Source organism: Thamnophis sirtalis, unplaced genomic scaffold, assembly GCF_051295495.1.
Source record: "Thamnophis sirtalis isolate CommonGarterSnake01/CBP01778 unplaced genomic scaffold, rThaSir2_p1.2 scaffold_9, whole genome shotgun sequence".
NCBI classification, from domain to species: Eukaryota; Metazoa; Chordata; class Lepidosauria; order Squamata; family Natricidae; genus Thamnophis; species Thamnophis sirtalis.
Window position 1 is genome coordinate 74,084,849 of NW_028261389.1, and position 23,536 is coordinate 74,108,384.

The window sequence follows — 23,536 nt, forward strand, 5'->3', positions numbered from 1 at the left end:
CTGTTAATTAAATGCCATAAGTTATCTTTGGCTCAGAGTGTGTGTTGGTGTGGGACGAGGAGGGTCAGAACACTCAACTATAACCCCTGCAGGTATCCCTCGATTTACGAAGGCCAAAACTGCTAAGTGAAAACATTTGTTACGTGAGTTAGGCTCCATTTTAAGTCCTTAAGTGGATGTGATAAAGGCAGGAAGGGCTCCCTTGACCTATGGATGAAAGAGACATAGTTCTCAAAACCCACCGTCACCTATTGTGGTGAAGGTTGCATTTAGCTGGATGGATTCTGGTTCATTAACAAGAAGCCGACCGTTCTTATAGTTTTTAGTTTTCTTGCAACTTAACAGTAAATGTCTCCCTTACCCTTCAGGGTGGCACGTTCAAACTCTAATTGAAATGTCATCTCTCTTTATTTTTTTTGTTCAAGTTCTGACTAGTAATGAGCAATTAGAGAGAACTGTGTCAATGTCCCTAAAGTATTTTAAAATGAACTTTTTCGTTCACTGGATTTGCAAACTAGGTTTCCTCTGCAGTGTTCCAGAAAGGCGCACTGAATTCTTAGCAGCACCAGTGCATTTATTTACTAAACAGTGGATTTATTTAAAACTGAGCATTCCCGCGACTGCCTTCAGGCAATGGTCTGCTACTTGGCTTTCTGCAATGTGCTCTACATGGGGCTGCCCTTGAAGAGTATTCGGCGACTTCAGCTGGTCCAGAATGCGGCCGCGCGAGCGATTGTGGGTGCACCTCGTTTCACCCACGTAACACCTATCCTCCGCGAGCTGCACTGGCTGCCTGTTGATCTCCGAGTGCGCTTCAAGGTGCTACTTGTCACCTACAAAGCCCTGCATGGTATTGGATCTGGGTACTTGAGAGACCGCCTACTGCCAATTACCTCCACTAGGCTGATACAATCCCATAGATTAGGCCTCCTCCGAATTCCATCAGCCGGCCAATGTCGGCTGGCAACTACCCGGAGGAGAGCCTTCTCGGTGGCTGCTCCGACCCTCTGGAACGAACTCCCCGTGGAGATTCGTACCCTCACCACCCTCCAGGCCTTCCGCGTAGCCCTTAAGTCCTGGCTGTCCCCGACAGGCCTGGGGCTAAAGATTTTAACCCCACTCGAATTGTATGACTGTTGTGTTTTTAATGATGTATTGTTTTTCATGTTTGTGACTGTTTGTCCTCCCTCCCCTTGAGTTGTGAGCCGCCCTGAGTCCCCCCAGGGAAAAGGGCGGCATATAAATAAAGCATCTCAATCTCAATCTCTCATCTCTTTTGATCCTGTTGGGCTTCCACTTTCCACAATGTGTGTCTCATTCGCAAGAGGCTAATAGCCCTTGTCTTTCAATCCCATGCACTTCGGTTGCAATTTCACCCTAGTCCAGCAGCTGCATCGAGATAGTTATCAGACTTACTTAACAGCATGAAATTCAACTGTGAAAAAAGTAAGGTTCTGCATTTAGGCAAGAAAAACCAAATGCACAGGTACAGTATAGGTGGTACCTTGCTCAATAGTAGTAACTGTGAGAGGGATCTTGGAGTCCTAGTGGACAACCGTTTAAATAGGAGCCAGCCGTGTACAGCAGCTGCCAAAAAAGCCAACACAGTTCTAGGCTGCATAAACAGAGAGATAGAATCAAGATCATGTGTAGTGTTAATACCGCTTTATAATGCCTTGGTAAGGCCACACTTGGAATACGGCATCCAGTTTTGGTCGCCAGGATGTCAAAAAGATGTGGAGACTCTGGAAAAAGTGCAGAGAAGAGCAACAAAGATGATTAGGGGACTGGAGACTGAAACATATAAAGAACTGTTGCAGAAATTGTGTATGTCTAGTTTGATGAAAAGAAGGACTAGGAGTGACATGATAACAGTGGTCCAATATCTCAGAGGTTGCCACAAAGAAGAGGGAGTCAGTCTATTTTCCAAGGCACCTGAGGGCAGGACAAGAAGCAATGGGTGGAAACTAATCAAGGAGAGAAGCAACTTAGAACTGAGGAGAAATTTCCTGACAGTTATAACAATTAATCAGTGGAACAGCTTGCCTCCAGAAGTTGTGAATGCTCCAACACTGGAAATTTTTAAGAAGGTGTTGGATAACCATTTGTCTGAAGTGGTATAGGGTTTCCTGCCTAAGCAAGGGGTTGGACTAGAAGACCTCCAAGGTCCCTTCCAACTCTTCTCTTCTCTTCTATCCTATCCTATCCTATCCTATCCTATTCTATTCTATTCTATCTATTCTATTCTATTCTATTCTATTGGTTTGCTGTACTGGAGGTCACAGAAAGTAGAAATCCTTTCATTCTCCTGAGACAGTTGGAACTGAAGAAGCTTCTTGGAAGAGAAACAAAAGATTTTCAAAGGTGGTGGTGTGAGGGGGAACCAACCCAAAAAGTTCAGTTGCTTTTTTGGAAAAAAACACACCTTTGGAATGTGTGCTCCGAAAGAAATTAGAGCCCAATTAAACGTAGGTGGAAAATCACCGGCTGGCTGTTTGACAGCATCTCACTCCAGACAGCTATTGTGAATTTCTGAACCTGTTCCCATTATTCCGTATCTCGGGCTGCTTCGCGGCTGCTGACCTATATCAATCCTGCGAAAGAAGGCCGCGACGGCAGTAGGGATGGTTTTCGTTAGAACTCTCTGTTCAATATGTGTCTCCAAAATCTTCTTTTCGGGTCTCCCCGGGGGAATCTCATCTCCGCAACAGCAAGCCCGAGGACAGCTTTGGCAAAGAAGGTTCTGAATTAATTTTCACGGGAGAATAGGACGAAAAAACAAAAAATAAAATCACATTTGATCTCCCCCTGTACAATACCACCGGCTGCCAAACCAGGAGGCTTTTATGCAGTCTCAACCCATTCGCGGAGGGTAGAAATCGTAGAAATTCAGAGTCAGTAGCAGTAACATAGTTGGAAGGGATCTTGGAGGTCATCTGGCCCAACCCCCTGCTCACGTGGGAGATCTGTACTAGGGATTCAACTGAGACCTGTGGTTTTTTCCACCGGGACAAGAGAATAAGAACAAAGCATTCACAGTTTGTCTTGAGTCCTGCATTGGCTTATGAAAAGCAACCTACAGCAGTGGTCATAATTGTGGAAACCTTTTGGGGGAAGTGTATTTTCTAAAACTAGCTAATATCTTCTTTTAAATAGCAGAGAATAACTATACTTCCAGAAAGCACATCAATTTTAACAGCATCTGTAGAAGCATAGTCTGAAATATAACACTACAAAAAGTGTATATTGTCTGTACTGTTTGTTGCAAGGAGGCAAATTGCTGGGAGGCAGAGCCAGATATTTCCCCCTTGTTTTCCTAGGTGCGTCTTATACTTCGGAGTGTCTTATACTCTGAAAAATACGGTAGCCATCAAATCTAAAAAATACACTTTCCCCAAAAGGAGTCCATTAATTTTGGCCATTACTGTAGGATGCAAGTGGTGATAATTATATTGCTAAGACTTATTATAACGCAGTTGGCTAACTCAGTGGCTAAACAGTGACTCAATAACGTATCAACAGCTTCATTGCCAAACTGCAGGCTTCAGTTGGATTCTGCTACGGAAATGCAGCGCCAGTGTTTGGCAGAAAGAGACCCCAGTGGGACCAAATTATACACAAATAGGGAGGTGGGAATCACTTTTGGGAAGCAGATTTCCCACTACGGAGAAGTTTAGGGGATGAGCCCAAGTCTACAACCTACACAGCCATTCCGAAGAGAAATTACCAATGGGGTAAGATAAACTTTCCTGGATGTCTACGGGGATTCTCAGCCATCCAGGCCGTGGTTCTCCCAAAGCTGTTATTTTTTGTCAAGAGGCAACTGGATTTCCTGTTTTTTTCTTTGAAGATGTTTCACTTCTCATCCAAGAAGCTTCTTTGACTCAGAACTGAAGAAGCTTCTTGGATGAGAGGCAAAACATCTTCAAAGAAAAATCAGAAAGCCCAGTTGCCTCTTATTATCTGGGGAGGTCTTATTTTCGGGGAAACAGGGCACTGGTAAGAGATCCAAAAGTTTATGTTATTCTCGCTTAGAATAAAATTGGAAGAGACCTTGGAGGTCTTCTAGTCCAACCCCCTGCTCAGGCAGGAAACCCTACACCACTTCAGTCAAATGGTTGTCCAATCTCTTCTTACAAACTTCCAGTGTTGGAGCATTCACAACTTCTGGAGGCAAGTTGTTCCACTGGTTGATTGTTCTAACTGTCAGGAAATTTCTCCTTAGTTCTAAGTTGCTTCCCTCCTTGATTAGTTCCCACCCATTGCTTCTAGTTCTACCCTCAGTTGCTTTGGGGAATAGTTTGACTCCCTCTTCTTTGTGGCAACCCCTGAAATATTGGAACACTGCTATCATGTCTCCCCTAGTCCTTCTTTTCATTAAACTAGACATATCCAATTCCTGCAACCGTTCTTCATATGTTTTAGCCTCCAGTCCCCTAATCATCTTTGTTGCTCTTCTCTGCACTCTTTCTAGAGTTTCCACATCTTTTCTACATCATAGCAACCAAAACTGAATGCAGGATTCCAAGTGTGGCCTTACCAAGGCCTTATAAAGTGGTATTAACACTTCACGTGATCTTGATTCTCTCCCTCTGTTTATGCAGCCTAGAACTGTGTTGGCTTTTTTGGCAGCTGCTGCACACGGCTGGCTCATATTTAAGTGATTGTCCACTAGGACTCCAAGATCTCTCTTGCAGTTACTATTAGTGGTCCCAGATTCCACCTATTCTATAGCTGTGGCAACCAAAACTGGATGCAGTATCCAGAGGGTAGCCTTACCAAGTGGTTTCAGCTTAAACTCCCGTAGGACACCGTTCTGGGTGTTGTTACCAAAACACTCGGCCTGCTGGACCGATTTACCTCATGGATGCCAAAATGAGCGTACGAATCAAAGTAATAATCCCTCGACGTCATTTCTTCTGGATTCAGGAGTTTCGCTAGCTTGCCTCGCCCGGGACAACTTGGCGCCAATGGAGTTTGAATGGCAGGCGGGACAGGATTCGGCATGGCGACAGGCTGGAGAGGCTTGGGGGCGCCGCTGTACACCTGAAAGACATCACGAGGAAAGTAAATCGTCATCGCATTTTTACGCCCACACGCCCTTCGCTTCTGCACTTTCAATATTTGCTTTTCTTTCTATTCATGTTTTTAGGTGTTCGTGGATCTTACGTTTTACCAGCTCAGACGCCTTTTCTTCCTGTTTTGGTCTCTTTAAATTAGGACAAGAAGCGATGGATGGAAACTACCGTATTTTCACCCATATAACCCGCCCACGCAAATAACCCGCACACGCATATAACCCGCGGGTTTTCCGGATCGTGTAAAATATTTCCCGTATACCCCGCCCACGCATATAACCCGCCCACGCATATAACCCGCGACGAGTAAAAGAGAAGGGAAACAGCTGAGATGGGGGGGGGAAGAAACGGAGAAAGAAGCCTGCGCACGCTGGGGAAGAGGAAAGGAACGGAGGAGAAGGAAACAGCTGAGATCGGGGTGGGGGAAGAAACGGAGAAAGAAGCCTGTGCACGCTGGGGAAGAGGAAAGGAACGGAGGAGAAGGAAACAGCTGAGATCGGGGTGGGGGAAGAAACGGAGAAAGAAGCCTGCGCACGCTGGGGAAGAGGAAAGGAACGGAGGAGAAGGAAACAGCTGAGATCGGGGTGGGGGAAGAAACGGAGAAAGAAGCAAGCCTCCGATCGTGTAAGCCTCCGATCGTGTAAAATATTTTCCGTATACCCCGCCCACGCATATAACCCACAGGGGGGCGCTGTGCTTGTAAAAACCGCATATAACCCGCGGGTTATATGGGTGAAAATACGGTAATCAAGGAGAGAAGCAACCTAGAACTAAGGAGGAATTTCCTGACAGTGTGAACAATTAACCAGTGGAATAACTTGCCTCCAGAAGTTGTGAATGCTCCAACACTGGATGTTTTTAAGAAGAGGTTGGATAACCATTTGTCTGAAGTGGCATAGGGTTTCCTGCCTAGGCAGGGGGTTGGACTAGAAGACCTCCAAGGTCCCTTCCAACTCCATTATTCCATTCCATTCTGTATAAAAGCAGGTAAATATCTATTCTATTATTCTATTCTATTCTATTTTTCTGTTCTGTTCCGTCCTGTGCTGTTCTATTCTATTCTATTTTATTATTCTATTCTATTATTATATTCTATTATTATATTCTATTCTATTTTTCTGTCCTATTCTATTTTATTATTCTATTCTATTCTATTCCATTCCATTCCTTATTTTCTATTCTATTCCATTCCATTCCTTATTTTCTATTCTTTTCTATTCTATTCTATTCTATTCCATTCTATTACATAACATTACATTTACATTACATTACATTACATTACATTACATTACATTATATTATATTATATTATATTGTAACTGGTACTCCTTGACTTAATGACCACAACTGATCAAAACTTCTGTTATTAAGGAGATATCAGTTAATAGCACTTAACAAGAGCACTTAGAGTTATATACTGCTTCGTAGTGCTTTACAGCCCTCTCTAAGCGGTTTACAGAGTCAGCATATTTGCCTCCAACAATCTGGGTCCTGATTTTACCCACCTCGGAAGGATGGAAAGCTGAATCAACCTTGAGCCCATCAGGATTGAACTGCTGGCAGTCGGCAGAGTCAGCCTGCAATACTGCATTCCAACCACTGCACCACCACAGCTCTTAAGCTAAGTGAGCATTAAGTGAGCCCATTTTACAGCCGTTCCTGCCACAGGTATTAAAAGAATCATTGCAGTTGTCGTTAGTAACACATTGTAAAGTGAGTCTGACTTTGCTGGTCAGAAAGTCGCAAAAGGGGGGCCATGTGAATCCGGGACACTGCGACTGTCATAAATATGAATCAGTGACCATCGTAACGGCACTGAAGATACGACGGCACTGGAAAAAAAGTCACTTATGACCGTTTTTCATACTTTGTGACCGTTGCAGCATCTCCACGGCCATGTGATCAAAATTCAGCGTCATGGCAACTGACTAAATCAGGGGTCGGCAACTTTAAACCCTCAAAGAGCCATTTGGACCCGTTTCCCACAGGAAAGAAAACACCGGGAGCCACAAAACCCTTCCTGTGCCTGACTATTTCCTGAGCGGCCACAGAACTAGCATATGTCCTTGAATTAAACGTTCTGTTTCCTCAGTGGTGGGTTTCAAAAAAATTTCGAACCTACTCTGTGGGTGTGGCCTCTTTTATGGGAGTGGCTTGCTGGCTATGTGACCTGGTGGGAGTGGCTTGCTGGCCATGTGTTCTCTCTCTCTCTCTCTCTCTCTCTCTCTCTCTCTCTCTCTCTCTCTCTCTCTCTCTCTCTCTCTCTCTCTCCTTCCTTTTGTCTCTCTGTCCCTTTTTCCTTTTTTTCTTTCATCTCTCTCTCACTTTTTCTTTCTTTCTTTTTTATTTCTTTCTTTCTTCCTTTCTTTCTCTTTCTCTCTCTGTGTGAGTCTGTCTGTCTGTCTGTCTGTCTGTGTGTATGTGTGTGTGACTTCTGAAACTTTTCTTGGATTTATCCATGGTTGACTTACAGAGTGGTCGAAAAGCTCAATAAATCACGTGCCAGGGGGTATCACACATTGGCAGTTGTGAGCGACAGGGAGCCGCAGCAGAGGGATGAAAGAGCCACATGCGGCTCCGGAGCCGTGGGTTGCTGACCCCTGAACTAAATGAACCATTGTAAGTCAAGGACTGTGGGTAATGTCCCAGATATCCTGGCACCTCTCACTGCCTCTCTCGCTGAAGCCTGCCAAAAAAATCTGGCCACTCTCCTGCCCTGGGGCTTATACAACCTTACTCAAATGGAGAAATGGTCCATTATGGTTGTTAACAGCATCTTTAATTGCTTTTATATCTCTCTTGCATTTCCGGGACCTGGAGGATGACATCTTTCTCGGGAGCTGCTCAAATCATCCTCCTTTCTCCAGTAAAGTTTTCTTGGGCACCGTCCAAAGAAACAATAAATCAGCCTTTTGTCAATATCTAAAACAGGAAAGCGGCAAATTGGTTTGGGCTGCCTACGTGGGAGCAACAATAGCCCTGAAAATATTAAGTGCAAAATGAGTGGGGTGGCTAGATAAATTCAACCGATAAAGAAATAGCAGAATGACAGAATGAACAGAATTGGAAGGGACCTTGGAGGTCTTCTAGTCCAGTGGCCTCCAACCTTGGCAACTTTAAGACCTGTGGACTTCAACTCCCAGAGTTCCTCAGCCAGCTGGCTGAGGAACTCTGGGAGTTGAAGTCCACAGGTCTTAAAGTTGCCAAGGTTGGAGACCACTATTCTAGTCCAACCCGTTGATCAAGCAGGAAACCTTATACCATTTCAGACAAGTGGCTGTCTAGTCTCTTCTTTTTTAAAAAATATATTCTTATTCTTTTTTAAACAAAACAACACATGCAAAACAAGAGCAAGGAAAAAAAAACAGAACTTCCCTCCATTTCATCAAGCATGTCGTTTGGTTACAAGTTTTTGTGCATCAATTCTTAAATTAAGAATAACATCACTGGTTTTGCATTAAACATAACTGAATATTTCACTGTCATTGAACATTATGTATTCAAATTACCATTAATATTCTTTCATTTGTAACAATCCTTATTTCCTTAAATTCATAATTATCTATCAGATAACAATCAGTCTTTAAAGTATTGTAGTGTCACCTAGCTCTAAGGAGGAGAAGCGAAGAATAGAACACAGGATTCCCATTCATTTATAACATACCTTCATATTTTCAATGGACCATAATGTCACCAATCATCCCATTATTAATTATTAATCCATATAGTGGTGAAGTATTTCAATTCATGTATATATCCATTGTTCCTTACATCATCACTGATCTGTTTAATATACAAAGATCTTTCTAATATAAAAGGGTCACTACATACAATTATACCAAGGTGTTCAAATCATCCCATTCTTATACATTAAAATCATTATCGTACTTTATATATCATGTGAATAGTACTCTATTTCCTAGCAAGAAAAGAAAAAAGTGATGGACACCCCCCCCTCACTATTTAGAGCCGAGGTGGCGCAGGGGTTAGAGTGCAGCACTGCAGGCTACTTCAGCTGACTGCAGTTCTGCAGTTCGGCTGTTCAAATCTCACCGGCTCAGGGTTGACTCAGCCTTCCATCCTTCCGAGGTGGGTAAAATGAGGACCCGGATTGTTGTTGGGGGCAATATACTGACTCTGTAAACCGCTTAAAGAGGGCTGAAAGCCCTATGAAGCGGTATATAAGTCTAACTGCTATTGCTATTGCTATTTCTGAAGGCAAAGTTATTCCACTGGTTGATTGTCCTCACTGTTAGGAAATTTCTTAGTTCTGCGTTGCGTCTCTCCTTGACTATTTCCCATCCATTGTTGTTGTTTTTTGTCCTGCATTCTGGAGATTTGGAACACAGGTTGACCCAGGGGTGGGTTCCTGAGGGCATTGCAACCGGTTTGGGGCCCAAAAATCTTTTGCGCATGCAAGATGCGCATTCTGCGCCCGTGTGCCTTTAGTGTGCCTTTGCACCTAAAAAGGTCTGTGCATGCGCACGATGTTTAAAAAGGGGGAGGAATTACATTTTTTCAATGAGGATTGTTCTGCACATGCGCAGAACAGAAAATCAAGATGGCGGCCCCGAGGATAGAACCGGTTCGGGCCCGTGTCTGGCCGAGTAATACCTACTCAGCCCAAGCGGGCTGAACCCATAGGAACCCACCTCTGGATTGGCCCCCTTGTCTTTGTAGCAGCAACTCAAATATTGGAACCTCACTATCAAATCATCCTTCTTTTCATTAAACTAGACATACCCAGTTCCTACTTAAAGTTAACTCATTGTGGCATCCCCTCAAATATTGGAACACTGCTATCATGTCACCCCTAGCCCTTCTTTTCACTAGATTAAGGTAAAGCATGATTAAACGGCGAAGGCGCACGGAACGCTGTTACCTTCCCACCAAAGGTGGTTCTTATTTTGCTACTTGCATTTTTTACATGCTTTCGAACTGCTAGGTTGGCAGAAGCTGGGACAAGTCACGGGAGCTCGCTCTGTTATGCAGCGCTAGGGATTCGAACCGCCGAACTGCTGATCTTTCTGATCGACAAGCTCAGTGCCTTAGCCACCGAGCCACCGTGTCCCTCATTAAACTAGACATACCCAATTCCTACACAAGGTTGTCTACTTGTGGCAGCCCCTCAAATATTGGAAGACTGCTATCATGTCACCCCCTAGTCCTTCTTTCCACTAGACAATTCCTGCAACTGTTCTTCATACATTTTGGTCTCCAAGCTCTTAATCATCTTTGTTGCTCTTCTCTGCCCTCTTTCCAGAGTCTCAGCCTCTTTTTATTACAATCTGTTTAGCAAAACTGGATGCAATATTCCAGGCGTGGTCTTGCTTACCAATTACTACATTTCTGCTTTCTACCTAGCTCCCTGTAACTCAACTGTGGGAATGCTCAAGAAATGTTTGATATGTAGGAGCCAAATGACATCCAGCCCTATAAATCTCTTCTACAGGATGAAGGGAGGTGGGCAGGATGCCAGCTGGCCAGATGTTTGCTCTCTCTCTGGAGCGTAATGAAGGCCCTGAAATAATTTATGGACAACAATTTGCAGATCCATCCTCACCTGGAGCTGTCCTCTCTTCTCTAAAAAAGAAGAGACAGAAGGAGTTAGATCCCCATGAATCTAACTCCTGGCTGTTGGTCTCAGAACTTTTGAGATTTTTGTAGCGTTTCCAGCTTTCCCAAACTAGATTTCAAGGGACCTCACAATTTTAACAGAAGAGGGAGACAGGATTCCTTTTCTTTTTTTTTTGGGGGGGGGGGGAAGAAAGTTTTATTTTTTTTCTCTCTCATAAATACATTCACAAATGTACATTCTCATAAGCACTATTAATATGTAGGTGTTATCTTTTAACCTTTATCACAATTCAATGAAGAATTTAAAAATATAAGCAAGGTAGCTTTCGCTGCCACCCCATACATCAGAGGTGGGTTCCTACCGGTTCGCACCAGTTCAGTAGAACCGGTTCGTCAAATCTACCGAACCGGTTAGAAGAGGTTCCACCAGTGGACCCGGAAAGCAGGCCACACCTACAGAAGAGGTTCCAAAAATTTTTGAAACCCACCATTGCCATAAATCCATCTTATTTTACAACAGCCTTACTTCTTCTCCCTCCTTTCCTCCCAACCTCCCTTTTCTATCTTCTTTCCTCGTCTCCTTTCTCTTCCCTTCTTCCCCTCCTTCTCCCCCACTCATCCTCTCTTCTTCCCCTTCCTACTCTAACTCCTACTCTTCCAACCCCTCCCTTACCTCCTCTCCTTTTCCCTTTCTTCTTTCCCTCTCCTTTCTCTTTCCTTCCGTTGTTGTATTTACTTATTTTCTTCTTCATTCTGGTGGATTTTCGGTGTGGGATTCAAGCAAATCCCGTTCTATATTTACATAAAAATCAATTCCCTCTTCCACATTTTATTTTCAGTGAAATTGTTCCACATACGTACGTCATCTTTTAACTGTGTATTTGTATATTAATACTTTTCTATTTTTCCCTTCCCTTTGTTTAGTAGTGCGTCGCCTGGGTTACTCAATCGATAATCTTTTATTCATATTCCTTTTCTAGCCAATCATAAAATCGCACCCGTGTCCTGATGTGCACCGATTCCACTTTATCCTTTATTCACAAAGTTAACCAAGACAGGATTCCTTTATCACCATGAAATTGATCAAACCTGTAGGAGGGGAGCCAAAAGTTTATGCATTTTTTTTAATTAAAAAAAAAACTGGGTTAGAAAAGATGCCACCAAAATTGATTTTAGGATTACACAGGAATGACCCCAGCGCGCATATGCGCACGACCAGTGCTTCTCCCATTTTATTTTTATTTTTTATTCTCTTACATGGCATTTTAAGTATACACCCACATAGTTGTTATTCTTCTATACATTTATCATTCTTATACATTTATCATTTCATTTAGTAGGTTATAATATACGATTTGGGTGGCTTTATTTACCATCCCTTCCTCCTGTTATAACACCACCTTATTTTCCCTTTCTTTTCTCCTTCCCTCCCTTCTCTACTTTCTTCCTTCTTCCTCTCTTTCCCCTTCCTTCTTCCCTTGCCTTTCTCCCGCTCCTCCTCTTCCTCTTCCCCTTCCTACCCTCTCTCCTTCTCTTCCTCTCCCTTCCACCCTCCTCTCTTTGCCTCTTTCTCCTTTCCCCAGTCTTCCTTTCATTTTCTCCTCCTCTCTCCCTTTCTTTTTCTATTGTTGTAGGTGTTTCTTTCAAATCTCAGTTTATGTTTCCTTGGGGTGGTATTTCCACAGACCCAAATATAATTTGATATCATTTCTTATTCCCTTACCTTCACTAATCTATCCTAGCTATATTTTCCTCCCCTTTATATCTCGCTTTTGGCTGTATATTTATATATTTAATATTTTCTTTTCTGTTTTCCCCTTCTTCCCCTCCTTTTCCATTTAACAGTGCCTCATCTGAGTTCTATATCTTCTCCCTATTTTCATTTCTAGTTTCCTTTCTCTAGCCAATCATAGAATCTTCCCCATGTCTTGAAGTACTCCGATTCCTCTTTATCCTTTATTTTCATAATCAACCTATTCATCTCTGCACAATCTAATATCTTTTTTATTATTTCTTCATCTGTTGTAGCTTATTTGATTTCCAATTTTGGGCAAATACAATTCTTGCTGCTGTAGTTACGTGTATAATCAAATAGGTATCCTCTTTCTTGAATTTCTCTGGGATAATACCTACTGTATATACTCGAGTATAAGCCTAGTTTTTCAGCCCACTTTTTGGGCTGAAAAAAGCCGCCTCGGCTTATACTCGAGTCAGTGAAAAATTTGCCCGCAATGGAGGAGAAAAAGGGGCGGGGCCATGCCGCTGGGTGACACTCGTGAATGGCCCAGTGCCCCTGTGAGTTTCCCCTCCCTCTGTGTCAGTTTGCCGCGCAGCGTGCACCGCACCATCCCCCCTCCTCACGTTCTAATGTAATGCAGGGCTGTCTTACGATTCCCCTTCCTCCCCCTCCTGCCGCTCTGCAACGATGTCCCACCTCCTCCTTGTTATGGCAAGCAGCCACATAGCGATGTCCCACCTCCTCTGGTACAGTGATCCAATGATAGGAATCACTGTGCCGTGTGTCATAGGAGGCGGGACATCGCTCCCGCGGCTGCACGGGACATCATCATCACAGCGGGACATCAGCATCATGAGGTGAGTGAAGTATTTCATTGAATACACCGCTAGTTTACTGTTTTTCTTTGAAATAAATATTCAAAAACATTATTGGTATCTATTTTTATTTTTGAAATTTACCGGTAGCTGCTGCATTTCCCACCCTAGGCTTATACTCGAGTCAATAACTTTTCCAGTTTTTTGTGGTAAAATTAGGTGCCTCGGCTTATATTCGGGTCGGCCTATACTCGAGTATATACGGTAATAAGAATATCTCTGGTCTAAATTCCATTTCTTGTTGTAACATTTTCTTTAACCATACTCTTATCTTAGTCCAAAATTCCCTTGCTTCTGCACATGTCCACCAGATATGATAATGGGAGCCTATTGTTTGTTGACACTTCCAACAATTCACTGATTTGTCTTTAGACATGTTTGCTAATTTTCCGGGTGTCTTGTGCCATCTATAAACCATTTTGTATAAGTTTTCTTTATAGGCCGCTGACATGATTAATTTATATTTCCTTTCCCATAGTTGTTGCCACTTTTCTAGCTCAATTGTGTGGCCAAAATTCTTTGCCCAAGTTAACATTGTATCTTTAAGCTAGTTCTTAATAGATAGCTATATAGTTTCTTAATTGTGACCCAACAAATGCACGCACGAGAAAAGCGTGCTGACAAAACCGCGGTGAGAAAACAGCAAGGTCGAAATCGCGCCCACAACAGCGCACTGACAAAAGTGCAATTAGGGTTAAGGTAAGGGTTGGGGTTAGGGTTAGGGTTAGGGTTAGGGTTAGGGTTAGGGTTAGGGTTATTAACTTGTTTTCGCGTTGTTTGTTGATGGCGTGCTTTCAGGAACGTACTTCTGGTTTGCTTGTAGGGCTGGTTTTAGTCCTCCAGAGCCTCCAGGGGCCTTCAGAAGACTTCCCTGAAGGCTCTGGAGGGTAAAAACGCCCCTACGAGACTTCCGGTTTGCTCTTAGGGTCGTTGTTTGCCCTCTGGAGCCTTCAGGGAAGCCTCCTGAAGGCTCCGGAGGGCTAAAACCAGTCCTACGAGCAAACCGGAAGTACGTTCCTGAACTTCCGGTTTGCCTGTAGAGGCGGTTTTTCGTGCTCTGGAGGCTTCAGGGAAGCCTCCGGAGGGTGAAAAATGGTCTCAAAAGAAGGCTGAAGTCAGTTGGCCGGCTGACAGGGCAACGCCTCGCATGCCCAGACCAATGACTCCGCGTGCCACCTGTGGCACACGTGCCTTAGGTCCGCCATCCCAGGCATAGAGCCACGGTGGGGGGATCACCCACAATTTCCACTACTGGTTCAGGCAAACCAGCCCGAAACCGGCTGAATACTACCTCTGGTAACATGGTTGTTAAGTGAATCTATGTTCCCCTTTGACTTTGCTTATCAGAAGGTTGCGAAAGGAAATTCCGACAGTCATCAATAGGAGTCAAGTGATGAGCCGCTGGATTTTGATCACGTGACCGCGGGGATGTTGCTGCAAAGGTTGTAACTGTGGAAAAAACGGCCGTTAAGCCACTTTTTCATTGTTTCGTAACTGTAACAGTCACGAAATGAAAGGTTGCAAGTTGAGAAATACCTGTAACAGCTATCTGTGTTTGTAGTTATAACAGGCCCCAAAGAGGATCGGTTGCAATTATGGGGTTTGTTACAGGGGGGAAAAGAAAAAGTATTAGAGAAAATAAAACACATAAGCACAAAATCCGAAGTATTGCCACAGATTAAACTAGTCCTTGTCCTCAGTTAGCACTTGAATTCCCCATTTAGGAAATGAGAGATTAAAAAAATAAAATCTCCATCAACCTGAATTGATCGCCGGCCACTCTCTTTCTGTCAATTGATCCAACACAAACTCCCATCCCTGGGGGAGAGCCCTACCCTCGCCCCCTTCTTGCCAAACGCAGATTTAATTGCGTCCTAGCGATGGCCATTCAGTAATTTTACTCCTAGTTTCTCCCCAAGGCTTCTGTGTGCTGACCAACTAGAGAAATCTGTTCTCGCAGTCTGCAGCATCTGGCAAAAAAGCAACACAGTTCTAGGTCGCATAAACAGAGAGATAGAATCAAGATCCCGTGAAGTGTTAATGCCACTTTATAATGCCTTGGTAAGGCCACACTTGGAATACAGCATTCAGTTTTGGTCACCACGATGTAGAAAAGATGTGGAGACTCTGGAAAGAGTGCAGAGAAGAGCAACAAAGAGGATTAGGCTAAAAAAATATGAAGAACAATTGCAGGAACTGGGTAGGTCTAGCTTAATGAAAAGAAGAACTAGGGGAGACATGATAGCAGTGTTTCAATATCTCAGGGGCTGCCACAAAGAAGAGAGAGTCAAGCTACTCTCCAAAGCACCTGAGGGAAGGACAAGAAACGATGGATGGAAACTAATCAAGGAGAGAAGCAACTTAGAACTAAGGAGAAATTTCCTGACAGAACAATTAACCAGTGCAACAACTTGCATCCAGAAGTTGTGAATGCTCCAACACTGGAAGTTTTTTAGAAGATGTTGGATAGCCATTTGTCTGAAGTGGTGTAGGTTTTCTTGCCTAAGCAGGGGGTTGGACTAGAAGACCATCAAGGTCCCTTCCAACTCTGTTATTCTATTCTTTTCTAACTAAGGAGAGAAGCAACCGAGAACTAAGGAGAAATTTCCTGACAGAACAATTAATCAGTGGAACAACTTGCCTCTAGAAATTGTGAATGCTCCAACACTGGAAGTTTTTAAGAAGATATTGGATAGCCATTTGTCTGAGGTGTTGTAGGGTTTCCTGCCTAGGCAGGGGGTTGGACTACAAGACCTCCAAGGTCCCTCCCAATTCTGTTTTTCTATGCTGTTATGATATGGATTCACAATGGTGTTGTGATCACACTTGAAGATACAAATTTCAACAAAGAATATTTGTAGCTGAGGATTGTTGGTACAGGAAGTACTTGACTTACAACTACAATTGAGCCCCATTTTTTTGTTCCTAAGTGCTTCCCCATTTGATTTTTCTGCTTCCCCATTGATTTTGCATGTCAAAAAGTTATTCTATTCTATTCTATTCTATTCTAACCCCCCCCCCAATTTGGCAGCACAATAACGTTTGACTTCAAATCAGAGTTCAAGCCATTCTGCTGCTTTTGGCCACACACTGCCAATTTACAACAGCAAAACATTCATTTCGGCGAGGTAACAACATGTTCACACAACTTTTTAATCTCGTTTTCGGAAGAGACGGGTCATAAATATCGAAATGGACGTTTTCTGGTCGGGCTTTGGCTAGAAACCCAGGAAAGGCTGAAAGGGTAGCCTTGTTGCCGTGTTTACCCACCAGTTTCTCTCCAAAGAGCCGAAAGGTTTAAACACCAAACTGCCTTTTCTGGTTGCTAGGTAATATTCTTCCTTCCCCTCGCGAGTCACAACATAGTAATTAGACTTTTCTGTTCAAATACAACATGGACATTATCCTCTGTTGGAATTTTTCCAAGCGTGTGAACCTATTAAAGAATCCCTTTTGCAGGAGATTTAAGATTCTTTTCAATCTAATCTTGGATTTCCAGCAGCCTTAGGTGGGTGCGGGGAGAGAACGAAGGTGTTGGGCTGAGCCTCTGATCCCGAAATGTTAGCTTGAGGGATTTGTTCCTATTCTGAGGGAAAGTGTGCTATTTTGAGGACCTTGAAGAGACATCGAGGACCTGTACACTGCAAGAGTCAAAAAGAGGGCTGTGAAAATATTTACAGATCCCTCGCATCCTGGATATAAATTATTTCAACTCCTACCCTCAAAATGAGGCAATAGCAATAGCAATAGCAATAGCAGTTAGACTTATATACCGCTTCATAGGGCTTTCAGCCCTCTCTAAGCGGTTTACAGAGTCAGCATATCGCCCCCACAATCTGGGTCCTCATTTCACCCACCTCGGAAGGATGGAAGGCTGAGTCAACCTTGAGCCGGTGAGATTTGAACCGCCGAACTGCAGATAACAGTCAGCTGACGTGGCCTGCAGTACTGCACCCTAACCACTGTGCCACCTCGGCTCTTGAGACTATAGAGCCGTGATGGCGAACCAATGGCATGGGTGCCACAGGTGACATAGGAGCCATTTCTTATGGCACGTGAAGCACCTGTCAGCTCCAGATGATTTGGCTTTCATTTTCGGCCATTTTTTATCCTTCTCAGCCTCCGGAGAGAGAAAAACACCCCAACATGCAAACCGGAAGTTGGGAAATGTGCCGTTTCCGGTCTCCGGGGGGGACGGAAGAGGCTGTTTTATCCCTCCCTGGGCTCCTAGAAAGCATCTGGAGCATGGAGAGGGCAAAAAATGGGTCCACCGTGCCATTGTGTGCCAAAAATGGAGGGGGAGGAGCGGTCACACACACATGTGGAGGGATTTGTGCATGCATGCGTGGGAGCTCGTGCGCATGCACGGGGGCTCACACACATGCATGGGGGCTCATGCACATGGGTGAAGGGAGGGTGCATAGAATTATGGGTGTGGGCACATGCACACAAACAACCCCTTCCCCACACTCCCCTTGCTTTTGGCATGCGATGGCAAAATAGCAATAGCAACAGCAGTTAGACTTATATACCGCTTCATAGGGCTTTCAGCCCTCTCTAAGCGGTTTACAGAGTCAGCCTATCGCCCCCACAGTCTGGGTCCTCATTTCACCCACCTCGGAAGGATGGAAGGCTGAGTCAACCTTGAGCCGGTGAGATTTGAACCGCTGAACTGCAGATAGCAGTCAGCTGAAGTGGCCTGCAGTACTGCACCCTAACCACTGCACTGAAGGTTAGCCATCATTGCTATAGAGCTCTGCACACCAGAACAACTGGACACAAGGACGGTTTTTCCCCGAATGCCATCACTCTGCTAAACAAATAATTCCCTCAACACTGTCAAACTATTCACTAAGGCTGCATTACTACTGCTATTAGTCTTCTCATCGTTCCTATCACGCATCTCCTCCTACTTAGGACTGTAACTTTGCTGCTCATATCTTTCTGATTTAGATTGATTGTGTCCTGGTATGATTTGATTGCTTACTTGTACTCTACGACTATCCTTAAGTGTTGTACCTTATGATTCCCGACGAATGTCTCTTTTATTTTATGTACACTGAGAGCATCTGCACCAGAGGCAAATTCCTTGTGTGTCCCATCACACTTGGCCAATAAAGAATTCTATGTTCTCTTCCTCCAGTAATAATAATAAGTAATTCCGCCGCGTGAAAATGCCTCGGGATACGATCGCTGGAGAAAGGTTACTGGGATTTGTTATCCTGTTCGTGATTCAATCAACTTCTGGTGTTGGTTGGCCATCTGCCCGGCCCAAAGTGCAGATGTCCCATTTTTTCACCAAGAGGCATGCCGTAATGAAGGTCAGGGTTTTGTTTTGAGGAAGGCGGGAGAAGCCGAAGCCAAATCATAAGTAGGCTGATTTTGCAGCCCTCGAAGCTCAAATATCAGAGGAGCCGTAAGAAGCACGAGAGATGACAGAGAAACACCAATCTGGGAAAGAACAAGGGCTGCAGCCAACAAAATGGATCTATTGAGATTCATCTTCCTCTATCGATCGTGCAAAGTGCAACTTTTCATCCTTCTCGTTCTTGTATTTCTGGAACCTCACAGCTCTTTCTCTGCTGTTCCCATTTCCCCTATTTCTCTTTTGGGAAATAACAGAATAACAGAGTTAGAAGGGACCTTGGAGGTGTCAGCCTCTGCTTTGCTGTTGCTTCGGCTGCCATGAAACGGGGAGGGAGGGCATGGTATTTGGGAGGGGTTACTAATTGGGCTGGAGGAAGGTTCTGGAGCTCAGCTGCCTGTCGGACTACGCATGCGTAGGAGATTCCCGCCAGGACTAACGGCACCGACATTCCATCTCCGTGATGCCTTTTGAAGTTATCTCACACCTGACACTTGGGAGAATTATGATTGGACTGTAACTGTGATGCCAAGGGGTGGGGAATGGGTTATTCTATATATCAATCGCTTTCGCACCTAAATAATCAGACTTCGCTTCACTATGCCTTTAATCATTTATAATTAGTAAAAGTACACTTGATTTCTACTCATGGAGTCTCGTGGTCTTCTTTCCTAATTATCTAATGGAGAGGTTCTGACAGGAGGTCTTCTAGTCAAACCCCCTGTTCAAGGAAGAGACCCAAAACTATTCCAGACAAATAGCTGTCCAATCTTTTCTTTAAGAACTTCCAGTGTTGGAGCATTCACAATTTCTGGAGGCAACTTCTGTCCCACAGCTTAATTGTTCTCACTGTCAGGAAATTTCTCGTTAGTTCTAAGTAGCTTCTTGTTTCTTGTCCTGCTGTCAGGTGTTTTGGAGAATAGCTTGACTCCCTCTTCTTCATAAGGTAAAGGTAAAGGTTTCCCCGAACATGTGTGCTAGTCGTTCCTGACTCTAGGGGGCGGTGCTCATCTCTGTTTCAAAGCCAAGAGCCAGCGCTGTCCAAAGACGTCTCCGTAGTCATGTTTAGTTTAGTTTAGTTTAGTTTTGTTTTATTTATGACTGAGACCCAGGATTTGTTGTGAGCCATGTGAAACAGCTCGGAGTCTGAGCGTGGCTTAGCTTAACTGTTCTTTGTACATAAGAGTTCATTTGTCTTTGCTTGAGGGTATTCTGAACGAGGCTTCCCCAAAAAGCACGAAGCAGATTCCTGATCGCGACAAAACCCCTTTTATTAAACGAATGTGAATCCCTCTCATTCACATTCAGCAAAGGCCTGGCAAACAGTCTTTCAAAGGAATGTTTATGACCACAGACCTTATCTATCTTGGAAAGCTGCCATCTAAATATTTCCCAAATGAGGTGCTGTGCAAGGAAAGATTAGCAATAGCAATAGCAGCAATAGCAGTAAACTTATATACCGCTTCATAGGCTTTCAGCCCTCTCTAAGCGGTTTACAGAGTCAGCATATCGCCCCCAACAACAATCCGGGTCCTCATTTTACCCACCTCAGAAGGATGGAAGGCTGAGTCAACCCTGAGCCGGTGAGATTTGAACAGCCGAACTGCAGAACTGCAGTCAGCTGAAGTAGCCTGCAGTGCTGCATTTAACCACTGCGCCACCTCGGCTCCTTGGGCACAGAGTCTCTGAGATTCACGGACAGATCTTCACACTCCTGAAATGGATCTAACGACTGAACAAATGAATTGTTTCCTGCAACAGCCCACTCCCTTTCGCTCCTCTTTTATGTCCCATGGGAGGGGCCAATCACCTTCCCCCTGTGACTTTACTCCCAAGTTGACCCTGATTTCTGAGTTGTTCTTTTCTTCTGGCAGCTCTGCGTATGTGCACACTGGGAACAGGCTCCCACTGTTCCTCTGCCTCACTGCTGTCTAGCTCCTTAGACACTTGATCACTGCCAGACAGCCTTGGTCCCATCTCTACCTCTGATGCAGAGCCCTCCTCCGAGCTTCTCCAGCCTCCAGGACTGGCCCATGCTTCTCCCCAACCTCCTCACTGTCTGCTTGCAGGCCACAACAAAGTGTCCTCACTTCTTGTCCTTGCTACTTCTTCTTTCTACCACGTTGCAAGAGCTGCATGGGTATTGTATACATGCATCATGTTTTATATTATTGTATATTGAAGAAGTTTATTCTATGAATATGAAATCCTGCTGAATTATTTACTTGTCTGATGGCTGGATATCTACAGAGTTTGACACCTTCCATGCCTAGAGATATATAAGCTTCCAACCTTCTTATTTTGGCAGTTAGCCTGCTCACTCCAACTTGCAAAGAAGAAGGCCATATTTAGAGGGAGACTGGCCATTCCCACAAGACGCTTCCATCCTGATTTCTGTAATAGCTATTCTTTCTGGTAACACCAGTCTTTTGATTTCCTTGCTCTTTATTTTTGACTATGGATGAATCTGGTTGGGTTAGGGCAGTGGTTCCCAAACTTGGCAACTTTAAGACTTGTGGACTTCAACTCCCAGAATTCTCCAGCTAGCTCTTCTGGCTGGAGAACTCTGGGAGTTGAAGTCCACAAGTCTTAAAGTTGCCAAGTTTGGGAACCACTGGGTTAGGGCAGAGGTCAGCAACCTTAAACACTCAAAGAGCCTAACTGGAAGCCTCCCGTTCAATTCTGGAGCTGACCGGAAGTCCGGTTCCCACACCATAGAGTCTCCTCCTAGCACCGCATTCTTTTTCCTCTACCTGTCCTAACCAAAAGCCCTATCAATTGTGGAACTGACGAGCGACAGGGAGCCGCAGCAGAGGGAGGAAAGAGCCACATGCGGCTCCAGAGCCACAGGTCGCTGTCCTTGGGTTAGGGTGAAGGATGTCTCTACGTGACTGAAGACAGAACGCTGAAATCTATTCTGGCTCTCTCAGTGGCTTGGCTTCCCCACTCTTCACATTCTTGAATGTCAGCAAATGTGATTTGTTTCCTAAATGTTATGGTTATAAATGTGGATGCTGAAGAAAATCGGTATCATGTGTCAAAAATAGTAAGAGTGGGCATTTCAAGCACTTTCGAAAGGTTGGTGGGGGGGGAAATAGCACCATAGCAACCAAGTGAAGCGATATAACTTGCAAAGAGAAAGAAAACTAGCAGGTTCCCCCCGAAATGAAATGACCTCTTTGTTCCAGCTTTCTGCAGTTTATAAATAGCCTGAAACGTATTTTCGAAAGCACCCGGGAGGGGGTGCAAAGAATGACGCTGCCTTCAAAACCACATTCTTATTCCAATTGACTGTGATGGACAGAGATGAGTAATCTAAGGGTAGGATGATCTAAATAGGTTCAGGTCCCTCGCTCTACTTTGAGGCCAGTGGTTCTATCGACCACACCTCTGGAATTCGAACAGTGAATTAGGACTTACAGATGAGCAGAGGTGAGCCCCAAGAAAACCACCTGCCAACACTGACCTTCCAAATGTAATATATGCAGGATTTTTTTTAAAGAAACAAGCGAGAAGAGAAATAAGAGGAGGAATGCATGAAAACAGTCCTTGAGTGACATACCACGGGTCGGCAACCTTAAACACTCAAAGACCCACAAAGGTCCTAACCAGAAGCCCCCCTATTCAATTCTGGAGCTGACCAGAAGTCCGGTTCCCCCACCATAGAGTCTCTTCCTAGCATGGCGTCCTTTTTTCCTCAACCTGTCCTAACCGAAAGCCCTATCAACTGTGGAGCTGACCGGCGACAGGGAGCTGCAGCAGAGGGAGGAAAGAGCCACATGCGGCTCCGGAGCCGCAGCTTGCTGGCCCCTGGTATATGAGTTTGGTTAATGTCCCTTCCCATTTCCTTATTCAAGTCCTTCCTGCAAAGAGTACAAGGCTAGGGAAGAATCTTAGTTAATCTTAGAAAGTGCGATTGGAAGGGGTCTTAGAGATCATCTACTCCAACCTGTTGCTCAGCGCTGGGGGCCACTAAATGATACCTAACAGGGGGATCTCCAGCCCGTGTTCATATACCCCCAGTGAGGGCAGCCCACCGTCATCCTCTAAGAGACCTTTGGCCCAGTCAACACCTTGCCAATTCAGGAAGTTCTTTAGATTTTAGATTAGATTAACAGAGTTGAAAGGGACCATGTAGGTCATCTAGTCCAACCCCCTGCCCAAACAGGAGACCCTACACCATTTCTGATAAATGGCAGTCCAGTCTCTTCTTGAAAGCCTCCAGTGATGAAGCTCCCACAACTTCTGAAGGCAACTTCTGTTCCATGGGTTGATTGCTCTCCCTGTCAGAAAAATTTCTCCTTGTTGCAATGGCTTTTTATGCTGCCGCTTACTCATTATCATGCTCATCGTTGAGTAGAATCCTAACTTTCCCCCCCCATGCATCTTCTCCTCCCCCCCCAAAAAACAACCACATAATCCAGGAGTTCTATGAGAATCTATACAGTGATAACGATAGTTTTACAGAGGAAAAAGAATTACAATGTTTTGAGGAAGCCACTTGGCCCCTAAGTTCCAGAAGAAATCAAATGTATGCTAAATGAGGAAATAAAGATGCCAGAACTAATAGAGGCAATAAAAAAAAGAATATAATAAAACACCAGATCCTGATGGGTTACCAACAGAAATTTACAAAGAACTTCAAGATGCACCAGGACAAATAGCTATTGGAGGTACGTAATGCAGCTTAAGAGAAAATGAAGACACCAGCATCATGGATGGAAGCTAATATTACATTAATTCTGAATTATATAATTCCTTCATTCCTTTTCCCCCTCCCCCTCCTTATTTCCTTCCTCCTTTCCTTCCTTCCTCCTTCCTTCCTTCCTTCCTTCCTCCTTCCTTCCCTTCCTCTTCCCTTCCTTCCTTTCTTCTTCCTTTCTTCCTTCTTTCCATCCTTCTT

At 44.3% G+C, this 23,536-nt stretch overlaps 1 protein-coding gene across 1 annotated transcript in view; it reads right to left on the reverse strand.

Annotated features, from left to right (window-relative positions):
- Positions 1-23,536, reverse strand: part of PRMT8 (protein arginine methyltransferase 8) — a 67,045-nt gene that overhangs the window by 35,533 nt on the left and 7,976 nt on the right. Inside the window, exon 2 of the mRNA XM_087722264.1 lies at positions 4,861-5,046. Coding sequence (XP_087578390.1) covers positions 4,861-5,046 — 186 coding nt within the window. The remainder of the gene's footprint in view (positions 1-4,860; positions 5,047-23,536) is intronic.